The 27220-nt window shown below is 37.1% G+C and overlaps 1 protein-coding gene across 4 annotated transcripts; it reads right to left on the bottom strand.

Moving 5' to 3' along the window:
- Positions 1–2318: 2318 nt before the first annotated feature.
- Positions 2319–27170, bottom strand: LOC124159192 (titin). Of its 4 annotated transcripts, none has more exons than XM_046534827.1 (9): positions 26939–27170; positions 26696–26807; positions 26407–26613; positions 26158–26331; positions 25111–25630; positions 14170–14583; positions 13571–13668; positions 6127–8913; positions 2319–3159 (listed from the first exon to the last, which is right to left on the bottom strand). In XM_046534827.1, the coding sequence occupies exons 2-9, from the start codon at positions 26751–26753 to the stop codon at positions 3059–3061; spliced, it is 4359 nt and encodes a 1452-aa protein (XP_046390783.1). In that variant the 5' UTR covers positions 26754–26807; positions 26939–27170; the 3' UTR covers positions 2319–3058. The 4 variants fall into 4 exon arrangements, with proteins under 4 accessions (XP_046390783.1, XP_046390784.1, XP_046390786.1 ...); XM_046534828.1 differs by having other exon boundaries at positions 27016–27170; XM_046534830.1 differs by having other exon boundaries at positions 27103–27121.
- Positions 27171–27220: the final 50 nt, after the last annotated feature.

The raw sequence follows: 27220 nt of genomic DNA, 5'->3' as shown, positions 1-27220 counted from the left end.
ATAATTTCTTTTCAGACGGGTTGTAAATATGGTAAGTATCTTTGCGTAGCCTATGTTTTACACGAATAATGTTGGTTACGCACAACGTAAACTTAATTATATGGCAGGATTCTCTATCTCAGAAAATATCTCTTAGTTTCATGTTGTAACGGATTATTTAGCTCCCTATACATTCTTTTGCTCTGTGTCCACGTTCTTCCACTTCCTTCCATTTCATTTACCATTGCTGCCGCAACCCAAGGCTCATCCTTCTACTGTCAATATAGCCAGTTGACTTCTCAGCTGCTTTGACTATTCCAGTTTTAATATCATCCGTCCTTTATGGTACAGTCATTATTTTCAATCTCCCGTATACTATTTTTCACTAGTTCCTGTTATTCTCTCCTCATGGTTCCCTCCAGAGCTTCAAAATTCCATTTCTTTGCCTTCCTAACTTTCAGCAGTCTTTTGAATCTTAAATTGCATTTCATGAGCACTAGGTTGTGGCCTGTATCCTCAATCACTGCAGGGAAGCTGCGCGAGTTTTTCGCACTATTCCTAAACCTCTGTCTTACATTGATATAGTCCAAGTGCTAGTTATGAATAATTTGTTTGTCCTGCAAAATTCTGCTTTCTCTACCCTGTCATTCCGAATTCAAATTCTCCTACTTCATTTCCCTCCATCTCTTCCCTGACTGAAGTCTTCCAGTCCCCCATCACTACTAGATTTTTCTTACCTGGGGTTTCTATAATCATTTCCTCGAGCCATTCATACACCTCATCTACTTCTTCCTAGTGGGCATGTAAACTTGAACCACTAAAAGCTTGGTGGGTCATGCTTCAATTTCCACCACAAGAATTCTATCGTTTACCTGATCTATGCCAACCTCATGCTTACCCATATTCCTGTTTAATACTTAAGTTACCCCTTGTTGACTTTCCACCCCACCACTTTATATAACCCTGTAATCATCACTCCTGTAGTCCCCACTGTCTTTCCACCTCACTTTGGGTAGACCCAAGATATCTATCCTCCCTCTCTCCATTTCCCTTTTTATATTTTCTAGTTTACTTGCCCTCATCATTGTCCTCATCGATGCCTTCTTCTCCATCCTCTTGGTCATCTTATCCTCATCCTTTGATGCTGCTGATGAAGGTGATAAGTCTCACTAAGAATTTCCCATGACAAGAACCCAGAGGACCTTACCCACCTACGAAACCCACCCTCAAGGGCAAGGTCCCGCGATTCCATCCAAGGCTCGTTCGATCAAACTCCATGTTTTCAGGGAAGAGACAGTTGGTAGGGTTTCCCATTTCCATTCCAACAGTGTTTTTTATGTGACACCATCATGTGGACCTTTCGTCTGGCTCCTACCCTTCAACCTATCTGGCCCTACTGGGAATAATTGAGAATCAATCCCACCAGTGCAGATTTGGGTCATAGGAACATGCAAGCCTTTCCACCACGACAGGGTTGTAGCCCCAGGGAAAGGCAAGGGATTGTAAGCTTTAAAAATTAATGCTTCACCCCCTTTCACTTAAATTTATTTCCTGAATATCATGATCCTATCCACTATTTATTTTTTTTCTGTGTATTAAAATGGAATGGTGTACATATATGAAATATTTTATAATTTGAAATCAACATAGAAGAGTGAAGAAAAAAATTATTATTATTTCATATTGTTAAGTATCTAGTTAAATACATTGAGAACACAGCCATTGCTCCTCATATGAAATCATTTTATTAATTCAAATGCAACATAATTTTAATGAAATGAAAGTTCTTCGTGTACATTATGGATTTTAACATTGTTTAACTTTCTAATAATTAATATTGTTCCCCCAAATAGAGCTTTAATTATGAAAATCTGATGACGAGCCACACTCCTCATGGCGAGATTTGGTATCAGAAATTCACTATGAGCTAGACTCGACATTTTAGTGCAATGGGTTACGTTCTCTTCCAATGTAAAGGCCTGTTTACACGGTGCATTAACACGTACGGGTTAATGTATAAATGTATGAACGCGAGAATGAACGCCAAAATGCACCGTGTAACCACCCAACTTGTGTGAATGCATGCACAGAAAATAGAACCTGTTCTAATTTGGTTCATGCATTCGTACATGTTCCATTCCGGTCCACAAAAATCATTCACGCAAACGTACATTAACTCGTACGTGTTAATGTATCGTGTAAACAGGCCTTAAGAGCCATCTATTTCTTTGATTTAATCATCATGGAGGCCATCTGGGAAATTAACATTATTGGCCACAGCAAGACCATTGGTGATTCATGTCCCAAATACTGTTTCAATGACCAAATATGTATTGAAATTCCTTTAATATATCTCTTTATTCACACAAGGAATAAATCATATACGAAACATTAATTTACAATTTTTGTAGAAGTCTTACAAAGAATATTAATCTACAACATTATTATGTTCCCTAAGGTTCCACTGACAGCTTTATACAAATGATAGCTTAAAAATCTATGATTAAAACATGATTTTATATATATATATTGAGTGTGTGCAGGAATATTATTTGAGCATGAGATTCAAAAGAAAATTTGGCACACAGACTTAACAGTTTATTTTACAATTTTTCAAGAATTTTTATACAAAAAAATCTTTGTACGAGTGATATTTTTCTCTTTAATTTTCTTTAAAATCTCATGCTTTTGAATCATTTCCATCTGACTAAAATGATGATATACACTGCATTCCCACCATCAATGTCTTTGTACACTTCATTGCACAATTCCATTATGCCATTTAACATATTTGAATATCTGCAGAAATCAAGTCCAAATTTAAAATCAACTCCTGGCACAGTAGTTCTTTTTGCAATACCTCATACACCAATCGTAATCCTGAAGTAATTTGATAAGCACTTACAGCAGTCTTGCAAGCAACATTTTCCTATTGCAGCAAGGTTAGGAGTGTGTCATGATGTTTTAAAGATGCTGCAATATTATTGATAAAAAACACTGAAGTTTTCCTCATATTCTCCCAGACATCACTTATTAAAAATGTCGCAGAATGGTGGTTAAAATAAATAAGCGAGCCTCCTCATTTACCAAAATCTAGGGAGGCATACTGCTGCTCATTGACTTCCGTCAGCACCACTTGTCCATCTGGTAAAAGAAGGACGACTCTTCTATTTTCACTTCCTAAACAAATAAAACTAATAGAATTAAAATCGAAAAACTATGGAATAAATAACAAATGTACAATATAGATAAATATCATAGCAGCAAATGAACACTCAGGTTTCTCAAAACAAATTCTCTTTCAGCCAAATGATTCATAACACTGTGTACCTTATATATGATGTACGAAAGGGTTCTCATTGATAGTGAATTACAGGAAAGACTGAGTTAAACTGCAGAAGAAGTTGTTGCTTATTTCTTGTTGACTTATGGAAACTATACACTAATATAATAAACTGTGACACACCAACCTTGAGGTATCTTTTTGAGAAGTTTAGTAAACAAGACTGTGCATTTGCCAAAAAAGCTCAAATTTCATTCACTTTATACAGTTTTAACAGAGATGGTATTTTGTTCTGAAATTGAGATGGACAAAATAATAAAACCAGACTCTTTTCACGTGTAATAAGGATAAAGATTATCATTACATCAATGGAGAAAATTCAATATGATATAAAGAATATACATATAAACATTAAACATGCAATAAACTATGGAACTTGAGTATGATTCTTCAGCGAGAGTAACTAGAATTACTTAAAGAAAAAAAAAATACCTAAACATAGGTGCTAGGTAGTTTTTAGAAAATAACTTTGAACCAAGTAATGTGGGGGCAACAGTGAAAAGGCACACCAGGAAGATAGAAGAACCACACACAACCGCCAGCCAATCCAAGGATTAACATAAACCACCATATTAGCTGCTTACATGCAAAATTGAAATTAAGAGTCAAAGTGACATTGGTCTAAAACTCTTCAGTCCTAGGAAAGAACATTTCTAACACCTATATGTAATCCCTTCATGTTTGTACATCAATGAATATCCTCATTCCCTATAATGGTCCCCCTAGCCTAAATCAGTATTTATTGGGATTTTGTACGCGTATATGAACAACAATATTGAAAACATACATTACCACCAAAATAAAACTTAAATGGATTATTGTGAAGGTATACTAGGGTTTCAAAATGTAAATCAATCGATTTAATTATAAAAATAACTAATAAAGTAAAAAAAAGCCTAGTCACATCTTGGCCTGATATTCGTCACAACAAAGAAGATATTACAAGTTTCAACAATAATGCATCATTTCTCATACAAATTCAATAGAATTTACAAAATATATGGAGATAGAAGTGAGAGGCAAAAATGATTTAAGGGGGACATTAACGTCATTGAGAAAGTTGACAAGAGCATATAAGGCTACGATCTTTCTCTAAAAATTCAGATTATCCAAGTTTTATTTACTGAGAAATGAGTGAGAATTTCCAACTGAAATTTAGGAGTTGATATCCAATCATTACGGAAAAGATTCTTTCTTTGGTCATCAAAATTTTATTCAGCATTACTGGAATCATTAAAATTTGCACTTAAAACTAACTGAAAGGAATTAACTTTTTTAAATTATCTGGTTATACTTGCATTCCAAGTAAACACAATTATTAGATTTAATTAAGTGAACGAAGAAAATAATATGCTGTAAATGTTAAGTATAATGGCAGAGTACAGAATTTTTACGGCATAGGTACGGTATTAAATAAATTATGAGATACTACGTGACTGCAGAAAACCTGCATCAAATCATTAGAATATTAAGTAAAATATGTACCATACTACTAAAAATTGAGAATCAGATTCCATTGGAAAATAGCTGGAACAATATATATTCCATAGAAACTTAGCCGGCACAATACACTTTATTTTATATCAAATGATGTTTATGTTATGGGCAAGAGTCTTCTGGAACTCCATGTTCAAGGGGTGACAGAGTAGCAGGAACTAATGTTGTGTAATGCCCTTGGAAGAAATCAGTTAAAGCTGTGGTTTTTTTTATTGTTTGAAGCAACAATTAACATAGGTGAAGACTGATGAGACCAAATTACTACTCAAAAGCATGTTGAATGCCTTTCTCTATGTGATAAGTGCATTCTTAAGAGCATACATATATTAAGACTTATAACCACCGCAAAATCCAGAAATTACGAGCTTCAGGAAGGAAGGATAAGAGGATGGAGCAGAGGATAATAGAATTCCACTGAATATATCAAACTCTTAAAAATAATATAATAGATCTAACATGAAATTCTCGATGACAAAATAGCATGTTATTATTAATCTTGAGCAGTCATAAATTAATTACAGGAAAGGGAAAGAGAGCTTTTAATCAATCACAAACCCAATCATGAAAGCAATAAATTCCAGTATTATCTAGTAGAATTTCTAAGTTCATTTACAAATAAGAGTAATCCAAACCCTTTCCCAGGTCATAAACATTCAGTAATTCATCCTTAATATCCTTAAAAGAATAAATGGCACACATTTACCCAATTGAGATATTTTCAACAAATCATGTTTCAATTAATGCTCAGACCTAGATTCACAAAAAATTCAATACATATAAATTAATTTTAGGTACTCTAACAAGAGAATTAAGACAAAATGAAATGCTGAAGCTCTAGTAGAGTACGCCATTTTAAATTCCAATAGAAGCAATCCTAAAGATAAGTGTTAAGGCATAAATAGAAAAATCACCACAAAAGAAAATATTTTCCTTCATTTAACTAAAGATGCAGACATGTTAGAAATTTGTAGTTAGTTAAAATACAGAAGCATTGGCACCTTTGAGGATTTTATTTCTCTATCTGCTTGACCCAAATGAGTGCCCCCACAATTACTATGAGACAAGAAAATATGAACCATGATTTTTCAAAAATAATAACCAATTATGAAACAGAAATCAATATGTTTACTACCTGATCTATTCATTAAAGTTATCAGGAAAAACCAGGATGCATCATCATAGTTTAATTATTATTTATAAGTTTATATAATTTAAAAATTTCGAGCTAATATAATAATTTGATAAATGATGAATAATAATATCAGACTAAATAAACACAGAATAATTAAGACAAGAGTATGACTTACCATTGGCACCTTCAACGGATCCTACAATTGTAGCTTCACTCACAACACTCTCCCCCTCTTTCATGAACAAATCAGTGGCAGTTGACTCACTCGCACTCTCCGCATCAGTAGATACAATTTCTCCCCCATCATTCCCGACCTCACAATCCACAGGTAACACGGACTCAACTTCGGGATTCAAACTAACTTCTCCTTCTGCTACACCTAACTGCAACACTTCCTCTGTCTTTGTTTCTTGTTTCCCCTCAACACTACGACTAACTTCCACCTTCATGGACGGCTCATCTTCCAAACTAGTTTCCTTAAGCAAACTGTCAATCTTAGCTGAAGAAGACTCCTCCTCTGAAGACACAGGCATCTGAATTGTTGCCACAGGCATATCCATAGAGGATTCCGAAACATCAATTGATGGCATATCTATAGATGTTACAGGAACCCGTATGGAAGCTGCTGGTATATCCAACCCTGAAACTGGTATTTCTATCGTGCTCACAATATTATCAGCTGATGATGACCCTTCTACTGAGGCTGCTGTATCAATTGTGATAGTAGTAGATTCTTCTCCACTTAATTGGCTTGTATTAATTGTGATGGCATTTCCTTCATTATTTAATTGGCTTGTATCAATAGTGATGGCATTTCCTTCAGCATTTAATTGGCTCGTATCAATTGTAATGGCATTTCCTTCAGTATTCAATTGGCTTGTGTCGATTGTGATAGCATTCCCTTCGGTATTTAGTTGGTTTGTGTTGATTGTGATGGCATTTTCTTCACTATTTAATTGGCATGTATCAATGGTTATGGTATTTTCTTCTCTGCTTAATTGGTTGGTATCAATTGTGATTGCATTTTCTTCATTATTTAGCTGGTTGGCATCAATTTTAATCGTATTTCCTTCTCTACTCAACTCCCCCTCACCGGTGCACTCACTCACAATTCTCATGAAGACGGAAGACCCATCTGTTTCGACTGAAGAAGTTTCTGATGGCAGGGATGGCTCATTCACATTGCCAGATTTCTCACTGCTTTTTAAAACCAAAAGATCAGACACAGAGCATTCCAATGAGTCCTTTCCATCAGATTCAACTTTCTCTTCCCCATGTTTTTCCACTAAGGGAGAAGACATAGGCTTTCCACCATCATCCAAAAGCATTCCTGTCAAAGGGCATAGGGTAATAGGAGGAGGTGGACTGTCACGTTTAGCAGTGTTCATGTCTTCTATTGGGGGCAAGTTGTCAAAAGGATCTGCCTCACTCTCTGAACTACTAGAGCTCCCAGCACCAGATGGACGCCTCTTTTTTCTAGAAGCAGGTGTTGTGGAGGACCCTTTTTTGGATGGTGTCTTAGGCTCAGTTGAATTTGGAGGGGGAAGAGGGATAGGATCCAATTTCTTAACAACCACAGGCTTGGCCTTGGCAGCCACAGTTTTTGGTCTAGCCTTGACACCCTGTGCGGTTCTCAGCACTGAAACCTGACTTCCATCAGTAGATATCGGTCCAACCACTTGCAGTTTTCCTTTTGGAGTAGACACCATCTTCACAGGATTTAATTTTATGCCAGGGTCTTTTCCTGTAACTTGTATGGGGTTCCGTGTGATAAATGTCTTCGTCACAGGAGTTGTGGTAGCTGGTTTTGAAGGCATTGCAGTTGGTTCAGCATTTACAAGGACAGGTAGTAATCGAGTTTGAGGAGATTTAACAATAAAATGAGTCAGTGGCTTAGCAACAACTTTTGTTGAATGAGATGCAGATAGAATGTTGGGAGGCTTTTTCCTTGGAGCCTCAACCGGAGGATCACTGATAGTCATCATAAGCCTTGCCAATGAACCTCTCTGTTTTCCAACAACCAAGTTTTTACCCCCTTCACCTTTAACAGGTGGCTTAACATCCTTAAGGACTTCCTTAATTTTGGGCAAAATGAATATATCCTTCTTTTTCCCTCCGTTTGGAGATGAGTCTAGCTGTTTAGGAGATTTCGGGTCATCAGAGCCACCTTTTGATTCCGAGGAGGGAGAATCCGATCCAAGCAAGAGAGTAAAAGTTCTCTCTTTGACATCTCTCACTGGACTTGTTGGCTGAGGAGGAGGGTCACTTTCCATGGCGACACGTGATTCAACCTTGGTCACCACTGGTGCAAATAAGTCCTCTTTAGATGCACTGGGCATTGATGCAACAGGCTTTGCTTTGGGGACTGAAGTTCTGACTTTTGGCTCCAAACGTGTGACAGTCCTGGAGAGTTCAATAGTCTTTTCATGAATCACATCATCATCCTCTTCGTCACCCTTTTTCGAGCCTTCATCGTCTTTTCCATCCAGTAGATCATCCCAGTCAGGCCGATCTGCCGTGAGTTCCCTCATTAGGGCAATGGCTTTCTCAGCACTACCCAACATCAATTCCTTCTCCCTTCGCCTCCTCTCCTCCTCAGCCTTGGCAGCACTGTCATTTTTCTCCTCAACTTTTGGTGGAGTTGGTTTTGGTGTCTTCACATTCTTTGGAGTACTAACATTTTTCACTAATTTGATCAGAGGCATTTCTACTTTCTTCCCCTCTCCTTTCAAATCTTTACCCTTCCTTGCACTGTCCTGTCCTGACTTCTCCGCACTTGGAGTGCTCATCTTTGACTGGCTTATTAGCTTTAATTCATCTTTTACAGTTTTCTTAGAACTGTTCACTTGCTTGGGAGTTTTTTCATCGTCACTGTCTTGAGATTCTACCTTGGACCTTTTCAATGATGTAACAGCATCCGAGTTCTCATCTTCATCAGTTCTACTTCCTGCACGTTTTCTCCCTGTTAACGTTGGAAATTACCAATTAGAATAATGACTAATGACATACATAAATTAAAATAAAATAGCTAGGATGAGAAAAGTATACTTGATTAAAAAGAAGACCACTTGCACAGCTAGATGAAATCAGGAGTTGGTTCTGATGTAATTAGACTCCACAAAAAATGTGCATTGAGTCCTCATTCTAATCACCTTGTTTAACATCATTTCGCGATAACATCATGAAATTTTTGATGCCTTCATTCTTTAATCATCATCTGTGCTTCACAATAACATCATATGGCATAAAATTTGTGCGATAATAAAAAGGCAAATTGTACGAACAGTGCCAGCGGTTGCAGGTGTCTCATGCGCAATAGTACAGTATGTTTATTCTTAACTGTGATTGCGGTTACAGCTAATTCTGGCTTTGGGGATATTTTCACGGAATAAATATGCTCACGAGAGGTGAGTGTTTTTCCTCTCCCCTAGTGTAGGTTTATCAACTTATGAACGAGGTCTCGGAACGCATCTAGTTTAAAGTATACTGGGACTAGCCGCGGCGATTACTTTTACGGGAGTCACCCGCAATGCACAATCGTGCGAAAGATCCACAGAGAAAAAATCATTCGCCTTGACCGGGATTCGAACCCAGATCCCCCGATTTCCGGTCGAGTGCTTTAGTCAGTTAAGCTACTGAGGCGTCATTCTTCCCTGTGGATATTTTCGGACACTACCGGACAAGATGTTGCTGGACTGCTGAGCATATGATGCCACAAGCAGTCCAAATCGTGCGCACAGCGCCACAGCCGGAGAGCAGGCCCGGACATAGAACACAAAGAGGTGTTTTCTCTAGACAAGACTAGATCGTTTATCGAGGACTTACTGCAATCGGGAAGTTATCAACCCTTGATTGCATCATGCCGCATTCTTCTAATGAGAAACTGAAACAAATTTTATTGTTTTTATATATTTGCACTTAGTTTAATCGCGTACTTAATATGCTGTTTTTTCAACGATTTGTATAGGAAATGTTCATACGAACTTCGTTATTACAAACCTTAGGTTTTTCGGTCCCGTGAACTTCGTAATAATGAGAGTCTACTGTACTACCAGCACAAGTGAAATACACAAAAATAATGAACAGAATATGTCATGCTTGGACTCATTCTTCTTTTAATTTTATGCCACTGACTTAAAGATTGGCTATAGTAGCAACTTCTTGATTTTCTAAGTAAAAATCCAAATTTCAATGTATTCACTAATTATTTATAGACTGGTGCAAAACACTGTGTAACTAACTCAAATTTTGTCTTTTCACACCGTTGCAACAAAGTAATGAGACAATATTTGCTTAGTAAAGGCTATAATTATAATTAAAACAATTGTTTTTAAACTAAATGTTGCAATATAGATTCACCTCTTTCTGGATAAATATAAATATGTAAATAATGCAAATTTCCTTCTTTTAGTGGTGTAATACAAATCAATGATCAATAAACATTCACTATAACGGATTTTCGTAAAAAGGAGTGATATTCTAGGGATCTTCACCTCATTTTAAGGGACTTCTACTGGACCTAGAAATCACAAGAAGCAAACAACGGGGAACTTGCATGAATTTTTTTTATTTCACAGACAACAAATTATTTTCTGAATTCAACAAAGAAAATCGCATTTAAATCTGAGTATTCCTTCGCGAGATATTCAATGATAAATATAACTAATTTTAAAGCGCACCAAAAACTCCCTCACCCCCCAAGCCACTGCTGAAGAAGCATTGATGACATCCGAGACATCACACAAAGCCATTGTTGTGATTGTCTGTAATAGTTGCCAGCAGTTGTGAGAGCTTCGTTTGTGAGGCATGCTGGTAATTTCCAATTTAAACCAAAATATCCAATTATAAAGGCTCAGAAGCCCTCACATTTTGTATTATTTATAATATTAATATCTGAGTAAGGGCATAAAATATAAAACTAGAGCAGTTAAACCAAAAATTTTATAATACCATCATAACATAAATAACATCATTGTAGGAGTATGAGCCACGGCTGTTGGAAGGGAGATACGTTAATTGTAAGTTGAAGTTATGGGCGGCATCTCGTTCATCTAAGTATGTAATTAAAACAATGTTGATGCTTTCCTAATTTCCCAAATGCTTTTATATACAGTAACTTCATCCAATTATTTGTAGGCACCAGAAAATTCGTCATTTAGGACTGCTTGTGCAAGCTTTATAAGTAGAAGTCTGTGAAATTCACGAGACGTGATATCACGAAATTTGTCAATAAAATTAAATTTCGCGTTTTCTGCGAATTTCACATGAATTAGCAAAAATATCACATGCAATGTGTCATAATATATTAAAGCCTAAGCCTTCATCATTTAACACTTCTCATTGTTTATTCGCTCTACCTCATTAATATTCAAAGATCGATTGGCTTGTTTTGTCTCGCACATATTGAATTTGCGTAATATCGCACACTGTAGTGATGTCTCCACCAGAATTTGCAGTTAAATTAATTTCAGCCTCTGACTTCGATAATCATTTGTCAATCTTAAAATTCTTGGAAATACCTAAAATGACGCACTCTCTCTCGTGAACAATTAGATATTCAGAATCAATTAAGTGCTGAAAGAAATTTAACACGGCCGCAGAAGAGCAGAAACAAGCTTTTAGACGTTTCAACGGCACAGCGCCGTGGTTTAAAATTACTATGCGTCCCTATGGATGTCTTCAAATGAGTCGAATCGCTCCATAGACGGCATGATACCGTCTAAGGTCGCCGTGGTCATCATGGTGCCATCTCAATCCGGCCCGGCGCGCCGTGGCGGAGCGCAGTCTTTGGTGTTAAATACGCACAGTGCTACATTGAATCCGCTTTCAGATGAGACAAATCTCTGGATTTCACAGCGTCATAGCATGAACGGTGGCCGCCAGAAAGGCATACTGTCTCACAGCGGCATAAGCTCAAGCGTCCAACAGACGTCAATGCCGAGCAGTAATTCCGGTGACTCACCAAGACGCAGTTGACAGCGTTATAGGATAACTTGTTGCAGGAAAACCATAAGTGTGGGCCAAATGTAACAATTTTTTAGACTTTAACACGGCCGCTGTCTGGGAATGGAAGCGCTAGCTGTTGGGGGAAGGGGGGGAGGAACGGGAAGAATAAGAGGAGAGGGGTTGATACTTATTAGCAGATGGATCATCGGATATTCTGTGCTCCAGTTAGCTTCAATGCAAAAAAATCATTCGGACACACCCAGAGTTCAAGTCTCTTTGTTTCGGATTGTGTTTCGTTATTCGTGCTTCTTTCACTGCCTTTCTTGTCCGAATAGCAACAGCTGCAATCAGTACTGAGCGGTTTTGTTGAATCTACCAGCTACATACCCTCTCTCGGCCCCTGGGTGAGGGGTATCAACAGGGAGCTCACCTTAAGAAACATTTTGGCCAAAATGTAAACTAGGTTCAGTGGAACCTTGATCTATCATTTTTCTGGGGGGTGGATGAAAAAAACGACCAATGCAGGAAAGTCTGGCTAGGTCCCAGGAAACGCTGGAATTTGGTGCGTAATTATGATATTCATTAAGGGATTCAAACAAGATTTTAGCTGATTACAGGAATATTATTACTTTATCGAAACACTTAGGTCATATTGTTGATTCGACTAATATCTCTTTCAAATTTTCTTTAAGGGACACGCCACCTTACTAAAAACATTTTTGCATTCCACTCAGCATTTTTACTGCTGTTATGGATTTCTTTCTGATGTAAAAATTCTTATCCATCAAATGTATTTTTCTTGTGCTCTCTGAATTGGCATTAGCTTTCCAAACCCTGCAACTTACTTGAAAGAATGCAGAGCAACAGAATATTTGTTTTTCAAAGGAGTTAAGTGTTTTTATCTGTGATTAAGGCTCTCCAGCTAAGTATTCGTAATGGATTTTCAACAGGAAGAGAATTGAACCCTCGTAGGATGGATAGGACTACCTTCTCTGCAAACACGGCATTACCAAATTCAACAGCACGCCCCGTTAGCTTACGATCGTTATCCTACAATACTACAAGTTTCTTTTACGTCTTGATTTTCCGCCAACACGACGTATAGCAATAATTTGTCATACCTAATTCCATAAGGGGCGTGGCATCAAGTTCAGGTGTACTATTCAAACGAGTAGCAATGTTATCACCCATTTTTCTGATAACTGAAACACACAAGATAAAATGCTTGTACTTCATCATCCTGATGTCGCATTTTTAATATCCCAAGTAATAGTCGTGGCACAATAGCAATAGGAAAACTTACCCAATAATAACAGCAAATACACAAATGACAATGAGCGGCTAAATTCTCCCTCAAAACAATGTTTACAGCATGCACTCAATGTATTTCCCGACTACCAATGGCAGTTTAGGCATATATGATGTCACGCTTCGCTTCGGCAGAGCTCGCGTGTCTTCACCCAGTGCTCGACTCAGAGAAATTTTACTTGACTTTAAAGCCATTTTTTAAATTTCTGTTGGTGATGAATGGAGAAACTTCAGGTATTTTTTCAAGTTATGTATCCTTTTTACCTGTTCAAAATGGTTTTTATGGCAATCGATGACCCATGCAAGTTCCCCATTACATATACAAATTAGCCACTTTTTCATAAAAAATCAGCTTATGCACTCACTTCCAGGGGTAACCTCTTCAGCCTCCACTTTTTTCTTTAAACCACACCAAAGTTTAACCTGGCTTAATGCTTTCTGCTTGCTGTTCCTGGATGGACGTCTATGAAAAATAGATACAAGAAACAATAATGACCAACTGGATCTCAATTATACAACTGCCTAAACAAGTTAATTAAGGTTTTTGAAAACTGAAATTCTAATTAGAAAGGTGCCTCATTCTGCATTTTTACAATGAAGGGGAAAGTTTGAAGTCACTTATTTCTAATACATATACATAAGGTAGACCACATTACTGCAGCTACCAATAGGCTAATGAAATAGCTCACTGAAGGTTATTTGCTAAAATTAATCCACTCCTAGGTTCTGGCACACATTTTTGGAAATAGTTACAACTTCTTTTTCTCAACTCCCAAAAGAGCAAATAGTTATACTTAATCCCACTGCCAAAAACACAACAGGACAATAAATGCTAATGAAGACATCATAACTAGTCGGGTAGCAATCAAATCTATAGAAAATAGTGAATTTGTGGGTTTTAATTAAGGAATTAGAAGATTCTGCAGCAATTATCAAGTTAAGTATAGAATGCAGGAATACCTACCCACTGGAACTGAGAGGTGTATCAATTTCTTTCTCCTTGACTTTGTTCTTACTTCCCAATTTCCGCCCACGAGTAGGCTTAATGGGCGTAGTATCATTATCACTTGAGTCAGGGCCAGGTGTAGGCTCTTTTCTTGCAGAACTTGAAGGAGTCGATTTAGCAGAGGAGGAAGGAGTAATAGTTTTAAATTTCTCAGACCGTGTGACAGCAGGTTGCACCTTTTCAGGCACATCAGAATCAGAAAAATCCAAGTCAATTTCATCACTAGGCTCCACTTTTATGTCCACTTGGATGCCTTCTGCATTAAGTGCCATGCTTTCTGCTTTCTCCCTTTCCAGCTCTTTTCTCTCAAATTCTTCCAACAAGTCTTGGCATGTGGCAAGGTTCTTGGCTGGTTCCCATGTGTTCTGATTCCTGAAAAATTAGGGAAACATACACACCAAGTCTGATTTCATCTCACAAACTCTTGCATTGAATAGCCAGACTAAATATCTAGGTCAAAAGTTAACAAAACCATGAATTCACAACTCCATAAAATCATTAGCATGTGACATTCATCAATATGATTTCTGGACAAGAATACATATTTATTTCTAATAAAACTAACTTCAAATAAGGTAAGGTATCTGGTTTAATGGGAATAATTACTTAAATTCAACAAAATCACTCTGGATTGAGTGCACAGAGTTTTATGGATGGGGAGACAGTCATCTATCATAAATTCAACAAAAAACATAGGTACATAGCAACGAAGAGGCACTATCGAGAGAGAAAGTATATATGTATAATGAAATTAAATCCAGTTTTCCACGTACAAATGGAGTAACTTAAAAGCTGAGCACAGGAGGTTTGACACCTGGGAACTACAGAGCCAATAACTCTGTTCTAACATGTCCTAGGATGATGATATGCTTGTGTATTAATATAACTGAGATACTATAACTTCTTTGTTAATTATTCAATGTCTCTTTTAATATTCAACAGCTTTATTAAGGTCCCTTCTGTAGCCTCCTTAGTGACACAGCAACTCAAAAAACAATGACCACCCACATCAGCACTGCAGGGCTATCTCTGGATCAAACCATCAACAACATAAGTTTAGTTTAAAATCATAGGTTTACTTTAAAATTAGTTTTTTTTGTTTAAATATTCCACAAGTCATCCACATGGTTTTCCAAAGATGTAAATGGACCACCACTGGGTTTTACACGGTTCTGAAAAGAACATGATATTAAGTGAGGAGGTATTGATAGCTAATTATTTGACTATTTTCAATTTAGTTTTGAATCTTCCACAAATTATCAGGTAACTACGTTTTTGTGACATTAATTTGATTTAATTGTTAATCGTTAAGTGCATATGCTGAACCTTATATATTTTTACTCCCTTGATTTAAAATGAAACATCACCCAATAATTCCCTTATATTCGTGTACTTTTTTAAGCTATACACAACTTGTTTGAAATACAGAGATAGGTGATTTTAAGGCCTCCAAAGCAGTCAATGGACATCAATAGCTCTTCAAGCACTCTTAATGGATAGTCCTATCTTTGGTATGTTATTAGTATACAGTATTATATAAGTGACAATCAGGAATGAAATTCACTTTCTCATTTTTGTTACGGGTGACATGAGAGATTCAGGAAGCATGTAAACCATACCTTTTTTTTTTAATGATAAATATTTCATAGCCATACCATAAGCAATCCCTGCATCACATTAGTTTTTTCTTATATCAGGCAAAAATAAACAATTTTAAAATAATACATAAAACACCTAGATGATAAAACAGCCTATTTAATTTTTAGATTTAAAAATAATTTAGGCAAGTAATGAGATAAAGGCACTATGTATATTTTAGGGTAAGAATTAATATTTTCAGTTTCGTTGCAGAGGGAATGATCTAGCTGGCTTGTTTGCCCTATGAATCTCAATTGTCATCCAGCAGGGAATCCAGGTGGTACTATATTCAGTGTCATGGCTGAATAAAGAATCGGTTGCGATAATACGTTTCCTTGTGTGAAACAGTAACCTGGCAATACCAGAGTATTAATCTCTAACCCAAATACAAATAGCATTCTGATGGAAAATCAGAGAAGAGAGAAGTTCAGGAGCAAGAGAAAATTTAGCATTTTTACAGTACACTCCTGATTATCCGGGCTAATGATTAGGAGAGAGAGCACGAATAATCGAAAAACACGGATAACCCAAACTTTTACTTGAATGTCTTGTAATGTTCATAATTTACGTAAAACAAACAATATACAGTGGAACCTGGATAATTCGAACTTCTTTAATTCGAAATCTTCTTTAATTCGAATTTTTCCCGTGGTCCCTAGCATTTTGTATTAAAACGATGCTAAAACATCGTGGATAATTCGAATTTTTAAGTAGCAAATCATTAAATTACGATCCAAAATATCCATAAATAAAAAAGTAAAAAAACATATTCCAAGCCACATTTGACGAAATGTTTGCGTTAGAACAAACGCGGGACCGCGCGCGCCTGCGTTTAGTCTGATGACTCATACCTCCCCTCCCGCCACCGCCTGTTGAAGGCCACACTAAAAATAACTCAACCCTGCTTGCAACTGAGACGGCGCAGCGCGTTCCAAGGTCATTGTACCTGACACCCGACACTCCCCCTACATTGTGTGTCGCATGTGTCGCATTGTGCGTGGTTTATATCGTTTCGTGTGAAGGCCGTTACCTAACGTAGGTTTGCTGATGTCTTAGGGTCGGTTTCTCCAAATCTTAACTTTTAGTGAGTGTACTGTGTAGTGATCATGGCATCAACGTCATCGAAAAAACCAGGGTCTTATAAAACTTTGACATTAGCTGAAAAAGTCAGTGTGATTAAAGAAGTGGAAAAAGGAGTAAAGAAAAAATCTGAAATCGCGAAAGACTTTGGAATTCCACCCAACACCCTATCGACTTACTTAAAAAATAAATATAAAATTCTCAGCAGTGCAGAGGAATTTGATAAAGACAGGAAACGATCGCGAGAGCCAGGAAATCCAGATGTCGACAACTGTGTGCTGAAATGGTTCAAGCAGACAAGAGACAAGAAAGTTCCTGTAAGTGGTCCTCTGATTAGGATCAAGGCTGAGCAGTTTGCTAAAGAATTAGGAAAGCAAAATTTTAAAGCTAGCACTGGGTGGCTGGATGGTTTTAAAGAGCGCAATAAAATTTTGTTTAAGGCAGTCTGTGGTGAAAGTGGGGCCGTGAACCTACAGGAAGCTAACCAGTGGAAGAGAGATCTGGAAGAGATGATCCAGGACAGAGACCCGAGAAATATTTTTAACGTTGACGAAACCGGTCTTTTTTTTAAATGCACTCCTGACAAAACACTTGCATTTAAAGACGAAAAGTGCCACGGAGGGAAATTAAGCAAAGAAAGAATCACGCTATTGGTTGGCGCTAATATGGATGGTTCGGAAAAGCTGCCTTTGCTAATGATAGGAAAATCGGCCAATCCTCGTTGCTTTAAAAATGTCAAGTCTAAACCAGTAGAATATGTCAGCAGTTCTAAGGCTTGGATGACAAGTGACCTTTTTGCGAAGTGGCTAATGAAGTTGGACAAAAGGTTTGTTAAAGAAAATCGACAGGTTCTCCTTTTCATCGACAATTGCACGGCACACAACACCATACCTGTAATGGAAAATGTGAAAGTGGTTTTTTTCGCAGCCAACATGACCTCTGTTGTCCAGCCCATGGATCAAGGGATCATAAAAAATTTAAAACACTTTTACAGGGGTTTGTTGGTCGAGAATATCCTGTCCGGGGAAGGAAACGCTCTCAAAATAAAGCTGGATATTTTAGAAGCATCGCGAATGTGTAAACAAGCGTGGGACAAAGTGAAACCGGAAACAATAAAAAACTGTTTTAAAAAGGCAGGTTTTGTTAAAACCGACGAAGAAAGCGCCGAAAGAACGGAATTGGATGAAATTCTACCAATCGACGGCTGGGAGGATGTGGCACCCAATCCAATCATCTTGTACGAGGACTTTCTGAATGTGGACGAGAATGTCGCTGTGTGCGGAGAACTAACTGACGCCGACATCGTAGCAGAAGTCCTAGACACCGAGACACAAAATAATGAAGGATCGGGGGACGAGATAGAGGGGTCACGAGCCGATGAAGAAGAAACGCCAGTACCGAGTGCAGCCGACGCTATGGACTACCTGAGAGAAATTCGGCGATTTGTGGAGAGCAGAAATAATGTTGGTGATGTGCAATTTAAATCATTAGATGTTTTAGCATCATTTGTAACGGCCGAGAGATTAAATTCAAAGAAACAGGCCAAAATCTCTTCTTTTTTTGTAAAACAATAGGTTAGGGCCTATAAATTTATGTTTATTGTTTATTCAGTTAATATAGTGTCCAGACTTTTAGTTCTCTTTGATCGATGTTTTATATTTCAGTTCTGTATAGATTTTTGCTTTTATTTCGCTATGGACTATTGGTAATCGTGCGTAGTTTGCAAACTGCAGTCATGCAGTGCAGTTCAGCTATTGCTGAGGACATTTTAAGGTTAGTTAAGATTGTTTACTTAATTTCGTTGCCGTTTGAGCGATTGAAAGTTATTTTTATTGTATACTATTACTGTAATAGGCATTATTCAATAAATTAATGATCAAATAGTATCAATAAAGTTAATAGTTTTCATTTAAAACGTGTTATTATTGTTTACTTCCCCGGTTATAAGAACTTCTTTAATTCGAATTTTTGGATAATTCGAAGTTTTTAGCTGGTCCCTTGAGATTCGAATTATCCAAGTTCCACTGTAGTATTATTATTTATGCAGATATTCTGCTATTTAACAGTACTTCCCAAACTCATTGAGAGCTTTCTTTGCCAGTTTGCGATCTTTTTAGCTGCGATAACTTGGTTGTACTCGTATTATTAATGCTCCATGTAAGGCCTGGTTTCGAAAACCACAAATCTGTGGCTGTGTGATCACGGATACAGAAAAGTGGTCTGCTCGAATGCTAAAAAACCACTGCTTGACGTTGGAAACTACACTGTTTGGCACCACGCCACGTAGTCGCGTCTCGCACAAGTTGCCCAGGTTGCAACTGCTGCGCGACATGCATCCTTGATCACAGAGTGTGGTCGTGCACTGCGAAGCTTGGAAAACAGGAACACGGTGCTCCCATGAATGCAGCTACAAAGGAGATTCTAACGGCAATAATAAGCCCAGTGTATCCTAGCATTAATGCAGTAATTTCGATGATTTTGCACCTGATTTTTTTTTAAATAAAGGTTGCGGAAAAATTGAGCGAGAGTGAAAATCATGCATGGATAATCCGCAACCCGGATAAACCACAGCCACATAATCGGGAGTGTAATGTAAATGTACCAATTGGTTTGAGACAAATGCTGCCCTTCAACATCAGAGGAACAGGACACAGGAAGATGGCTAATAATCAAGTCAATGGGGATTACTGAGTGGAAAGTGACACAGGTTGGATCACTATTATCTGGATCTGTACTTCAATCTATTTACTACAATACGTAATATTTAATAGGAAAGCACTACAACAATGGTTAACATGGCTAGGCAATCACAAGAAAGTATGAAAAGGAACCTGAAGTTATTCATGAAATTTCCCATTCTCCAAATATAGAATGGAGCAAGGGAGAAGAACCTCAGGATGAAAATGATGGTGAGATAAAATACGTCTCTTCACAACAAAGAAACAATATCAATGATTTTTTACTCTGACATTCAACAATTCAGATGCAGCCACATCATTTCCAAAGAAAAATCAAGTAGTATTCAATTTGAGCTTACACCCTAAATCATAGATTTATTAAGAAGAGCAAGCTACTGTGATCAAGTTTTCCATTGTATAACAGCAATTCATTCAATTGAGAAATATTTCTATGCAATACAATGATGGCAAATTTTGCAGTAAGTCATGGTTGATAAAAGTAGGAAAGTTAATACCACTTTCATATTTCCTGGGTGTAAATAACTAGTGATGAGCACTGTGCGAGTGAGTCAGTTCAAATGTGTGACTCAGCAGATAGAGCTGTGAGACAAGTCTTATTTAGTGAGTCCCGACTCACTCCCCTCCATACACTACTCCCTTCCCTTACTGTGCGCTGAAATTGTGCAAGGCAAAGTCAGACTCCAGGCACTCATGACTCCCTCAGCACACACTGTGCCTGTTAAGTCATACGGCATTTTTCACGGATAGCCCACTGCTCACCTTTTCACGCCGGTTGAAAGATTCTCCTGATTCATTTTCTGGGTATAACTCTAAAAATATCACATATGACTCTTATCATAATTCTCTCTTCTGCATGTTCCATCCATCATGAAAGAAACATGTTGGAAGATGATCATGTATAAGTTTTCGGCAACGGCAAATTTATGAAAATAATACAAAAATGAAAATTTCTTCTAAAACAAAAAACTAAGTTTAATTGATGAAATTAATTATGAATTGTTACCATGATCGAATATGGTATCAGAGAGAATATTTTGTCACCACAGAGTATTTAAATTCTCGCCATCTCTAAGCACAGGAGACTGAATACATTTTCTATCTTCCATGAAAGATATGGCGTATAGGCAGAAATGGTTTCTCAGTTATATCATCCGTAAAACATTGTGACTAAGTATGCAATACGTGGTTGATTTGAAATCAATTTTTCAAATTGTGACCTAGAAAATAATGCATTTTAAATGTTAGTTCACCACCTTTCCTTCTTCTCCTTTCTTCCACTCCCCTCAACCCAGAAACACTTTGTTGAGTCACACTGTGCGAGCGGCTCTCTAGAGTGTGTTGAGAGCGGTGAGGCAGCTCCACAAAAAAAGTCATTTATGCCATCACTATTGATAACTCCTGAATGAGCAAGTACAATTGGGCAGTTAAAAAGAGTTCTTTCTTTTCATTGAATTTACCTTCATGATGACACACTGAGATTAAGTGTTGGGTCATTCCATGTCAGTTCATCCAGGCATGACACCCACCGACTCGGATTTTGATGAAACTTGCCAATTTTCATCCTTCCATGCTGGAATGAAACAGTGTAAAATATTTCTTGGCTATCTCTAATAGTTTTATTTTCACGACCATTTGAAGTTTGGGTGAAACTGCAGTTTTTCAATGAATGCTGTCTCCAGAGGCACTTGCGCCTCCAGAGGGAAATAATTTGTCTCAGCCATAGTTTTCATCCGATTCTTATGAAAATTTGCAGGTTTATTATAGAAGTCATGAGGATTCCAAAATCTTATTGAAAAATATCCTAAGGAATATTGGAAATTCTCTAAACTCGTATGTTTCATAAGATTTTAGAATATTTTGCGTCAAAAACATGGTTCTATAAAACATCAAATTTTGACCTGAGGCAATATCTGAATCAAGCTAAATTATTTTTTCTAATATTCCTTAAGGTATGACCCACCACCTGTAAAAATAAAATTCATGGCTTTTTGCTTGCTTTGTTGTTAAAAAAAATTTTATGCAAAAAAAATCCCTTTTCACGACTCTGGTCGTCAGTGTTGGGTCCTCCTTCAAGTGTGATGAAATGCTTGTGTTAACTGTTTTCTATATCTAAGAAAATATTTACAACATATATCTAGTGCATAATACATCCAAAAATTAAAACATTTTTTTATGTGCAGGTTGTTTTTCTCCCGATAAGAAAAATATATTTTTGAAATAGAATATTTTAAGGAATTCATAGCTCTTACCCATCATTGCTGTGGATAACTTAATTGTTGCTTAATAAAACACATCAAAATACAGGATGCATGTCAATGCATGTCACCTTTCTCCATTTTGTATTGACAAAAAACTTCACAAATGTTTTTTACCTCATTAATGTTGTTCTACTTTGAACAAAAAGGTTTTCAAAGTACTGGATAAAGATTTCCTTCCAGAGCATGATTCAGAAGTTCTTGATAAAGCGAGTGATATGGATGTGCTAGTTGGGTTACTAAAAGAAAAACTGGTGACAGCAGGCAGTCAGCGAGAGATAATTCAGCTACTAACACTAGCTCCGACTTCGTGGAGTAGGAAAAAAGTAGCCACCGAAACTAATGTTAGTGAATATACAATTCAGCATGCTAGGGAATTCTAAGAATGAAAGGCATCATAGCCATACCAGATCCAAGGAGGGGGAAAAACATAGAACAAACTGCAGTGGACTTAGTTCAGTCATTCTACCAAAATTACGAGTATTCACGCCTTATGCCAGGAATGAATGATAAGGTGAGTGTGTCCAAAAATGTCCACAAGCAAAAGTGGTTACTTTTATTTAACCTAAATGAGCTGTATGCAGCTTTTCAATTTGAATTCCCACATGTAAAAATAGGGTTTTCAAAATTCTGTATGTTGCAACTTAAATGGTGCGTGTTGGCAGGCTTCACTGTAGCCCATTCTGTGTGTATCTGTGCTATCCATCAGAATGCATCACTTCTTCTCCATGGATGCTCTATAGAGGAGACCTACAACGACCTATTTGACTACTTGGTATGTTCCAAAGATAACAGGGATTGCATGTTACGGCACTGTTCAGAATGTATGTCTGAAAAACGACTGAAGGAGCATCTGAAAAGTAAATTTGAGGAATGGGACCCTGAAGATGAAGTGACATACAATGGGTGACAACAGATCGGACCCAATAAATTAGGTTAACAGTGACTCTGGATGAATACATCAATAGTCTGGTGAACAATCTGGAAAAACTTCTCCCACATTCCTTCATAAACAAATCCCAGGCGAGATACCTAAAAGAACTAAAAAATAACCTACAGCCAGATGAAGCCATTGTTTTGCTGGATTTCAGTGAAAAATACCATTATGTAATACAAGATGAGGTACAGGGTCATCACTGGAATCAGGATGGTTGTTCCCTACATCCAGCGGTAATTTATACTCGTGGACAGCTGAAGTAAGATCTCTGTGTGTCAAGTTTGTGTGTATTTTGTGACGATCTAGAACATGATGTAGCTTTCGTATTTGAAACGCAAAAAATAGTCACTCAGTTTTTAAAGGAAAAGTTCCTTGAAGTAAAGGAAGTGCAATATTTCAGTGATGGTTGTGCTGGCCAATATAAGAACTGTAAAAACTTTATAAACCTGTGCCATCATCACCAGGACTTTGACTTGCATGCTTCTTGGTCTTTTTTTCAACTAGTCATGGGAAATCTCCATGTGATGGGATAGGTGGAACAGTTAAGTGCATTCTTACAAGAGAAAGCCTTCAGCGGGATCTGGGTAATACAATGACTTCCATTGAAAAGGTGTTTCAGTTCTGCAAGTACAAGGTGGACAAAATTTCATTTTACGTTTTAAAAAAAGAACAATTATCAATGATTCAGCAACAATTAGAAACTCACTAGTACCTTGTAAAAACAATCCCAGGTACTCGTAGCTACCATTCTTCTATACATTATTGCGACAAAAAAAATTAGCTTTGATACCACGTACAGTTCTGTCCACAATTTCTTGATAAAGCCAAGTTGGGAAGAAATTTTGACAAAAACTTGTACTAATTCTTTTGTGGCCTGCTTGTATGACAATCACTGGTTTTTTGGGCAACTTATGTCAAAGGATGTTGATCCATTAGATATAAAAGTGAAATTCTTTATCATTTTAGTGGCCAAAAGAGAAAGAAGATATTTGCAATGTTCCTGTAAATAATGTCATTTGTTATGTGGAAACTTCTACCACAAGAGGCTCAGGACAAATATATTACTTCTCGGAGAAAGACATTGAACGTGTGAACCGACGGCTCTTGGATTTAAAAGGAAAACTTGGAATTACCACCACTGGGAAAAAAATGTAACTCTAGTGTAACTGAAATATTAGCTTTCTCAGAGATAGGCCTCAGTGAAGACCTTGGATACTATCCTATTTAACTACAAACTGATGCACAGACAAAAGTGACTATATATTGTGATTGTTCATTCATAAGTTGTGCAACATTATTGAAGTAAAACACATTCGAGAAGTTTTTTGTCAATACAAAATGGAGAAAGTTGACTTGTATTGACATGCATCCTGTATTTTGATGTGTTTTATTAAGCAACAATTAAGTTATCCACAGCAATGATGGGTAAGAGCTATGAATTCCTTAAAATATTCTATTTCAAAAATATATTTTTCTTATCGGGAGAAAAACAACCTGCACATAAAAAAATGTTTTAATTTTTGGATGTATTATGCACTAGATATATGTTGTAAATATTTTCTTAGATATAGAAAACAGTTAACACAAGCATTTCATCACACTTGAAGGAGGACCCAACACTGACGACCAGAGTCGTGAAAAGGGATTTTTTTTGCATAAAATTTTTTTTAACAACAAAGCAAGCAAAAAGCCATGAATTTTATTTTTACAGGTGGTGGGTCATACCTTAAGGAATATTAGAAAAAATAATTTAGCTTGATTCAGATATTGCCTCAGGTCAAAATTTGATGTTTTATAGAACCATGTTTTTGACGCAAAATATTCTAAAATCTTATGAAACATACGAGTTTAGAGAATTTCCAATATTCCTTAGGATATTTTTCAATAAGATTTTGGAATCCTCATGACTTCTATAGTAAACCTGCAAATTTTCATAAGAATCGGATGAAAACTATGGCTGAGACAAATTATTTCCCTCTGGAGGCGCAAGTGCCTCTGGAGACAGCATTCATTGAAAAACTGCAGTTTCACCCAAACTTCAAATGGTCGTGAAAATAAAACTATTAGAGATAGCCAAGAAATATTTTACACTGTTTCATTCCAGCATGGAAGGATGAAAATTGGCAAGTTTCATCAAAATCCGAGTCGGTGGGTGTCATGCCTGGATGAACTGACATGGAATGACCCTGTTTGGAATGTGGTTTGAAGAGTTGGTCGATAATCACTTCTCTCAATATATATAACATTTAATACTAGTTTCTAAAAAAAATAATTAGTGAAATGGACTTACATTGAATAGCCTTCCCATTTAATCCAGTATTCGTGTCTCTTCCACCTATGGTTGAACCTTTTTGCAAGAATTTTTTCGACGGCATACTCCTCTCCTTCAGGAGAGGCCATTTCCACGCCCTTTGGCCTCCCAGCATTTCTCACTGGTATCATTAATTGTCTCTTCTCTACCATAGTTCCCTTGTCACTAAATGAATCATCATCATCATCATTCTCAGACAACTTTCTCTTGCGTGATACAGCCAAGGAGGGTGAAGATTTTCCTTTATCACTGTCCTTGTTAACAATCGTTTTCCTTGCTCTCTCCCCAACTTTAACCACTGGACTTTTCCTTACACTGGCACTTTTTGTGTCTGTAAGGGATTTTTTCCCTGCACCAGTTTTTGAGGATCCATCTGTCACACCACTCACCCCCGCATCTTTAAAGTCACGTTTCTTAGGAACTGTCTTTCCTTGCTGTTCACCTGCCTTGCCCTGGCTATTGATAATAACATGAACACTGGAATCGTCCGTCTTGTTTCCTGAAATTTAAAGCACACACTCAAACATTCTATGAAGGTAATAATAATACATGTGTGGAAGAAATTAAGAAGTTCTTACATCAAATAAAAGAAAACAAAATTGCTGAAGTGTTCGAAGTATCGAAAGGGCAGTACCACTGACTTAACTACAACTACTTAGCATGATATAAGTTTTGCGAGAAATTTATCGCATTATAAATTGAAAGAGTGGATAAGAACGGCTTGCAGTTTTCATAACAAATAAGCATTGATGATGCCTAGATTAAGCATTTTTCCTGGCAAAATAAACATTTCTGGCAAGTTAAATGATACGCCAACACCATTAATTTAACGTTTAAATTCATTCATGGGTGTTTCAGTGAACCCATCAACAAAATAATGGCCTCAAACAAAGTGATGAGAATATAATAGGAACTATCCCTGATAACATTTTCTCACACAGAAACCCAATGACACGGGCTCTTTCCCGACAGGAATACCTGCAACTCCAATAAAAGTTTCCATACAATACCATTATTAAGTCTCACCAATTAGATTGGATGAACCTCCATCCTTTTTGGGAACCTCTTGAAGAATGCCTCTGCCAATAACCTGACTAGCTTGCATGGCTCTACCAGCTTTGATCCAGGAATTTCTTGATTCAATAGGCGAATTATGCCAAATCTGGTATATATCCCATGATGTTAATTTACACGGTGTCCCTGGAAGTAAGTCCATCAATCGTAAATCCCAATCAAAATAATACTTTCAACAAGAACAACGGAAAAATAACCCACCTTTAGCTTTCATTTCTTCCAGGTAGTTGCTTTTCCATAATAGATAAGCCCACACTGTAGCAGTAGATTCAACTTTGGCAGGTATTCTAGTTGATTGGTTACACTGTTTCTTCGACTTATGATCCATAAACTCTTCAATGATATGGAACACTGCATGGCAAATGCCACACACCAAAACATCCACAGAAGCCATTTCCTTTTGAGCCGCTAAAGTAAAGTAACACATTCGAAATTAAAATAATCAGTATTCAAAATCATAAAAATACAGAACCATCATTGTAAGGGCTACCTATGATTATATTCGGATTCTTGTTTATGTTTGCTGGGCTCGATATTTTGCCCGCCATTTTTGGTTTACGTTTTAAAATTCATGGAAACCAATCCCTAAATCCATTTAGAACCTAATAATACACAAAAATAACAAGAATTAAGTGGTGTTAACGGTATGAAAGTGAACGCTAACAATATAAACACAACGATCATCAGTCAACATCATTGCATAGCACAAAACAGTTAAGAATTTCAAATGCACCCCTCTTCTACTTCATGATGCTTTTCAAATTAATCCGCAAACAGATGGCGTCCATCGATATTGAGATTTCTACTTACGATAGAGAAGGTAGGATAGAGATTCTAAACACATAAACGTTTTTAACTGTGACTAAACCTTCGTGTTACATGATAATTATTGCCTACACTTCTGATAATGAACGAAGCCGAGCACCATGCGTCGTAAAACATTTCTTGTTCTCCGACGCTTCAGTGCGACAGCAACGCCAATTATTTTACAGAAAATATTGTGGAGGTGTGCCAC

Source organism: Ischnura elegans, chromosome 5, assembly GCF_921293095.1.
Source record: "Ischnura elegans chromosome 5, ioIscEleg1.1, whole genome shotgun sequence".
Classification (NCBI taxonomy): Eukaryota; Metazoa; Arthropoda; class Insecta; order Odonata; family Coenagrionidae; genus Ischnura; species Ischnura elegans.
This window is presented reverse-complemented; position numbering and strand designations above follow the sequence as displayed.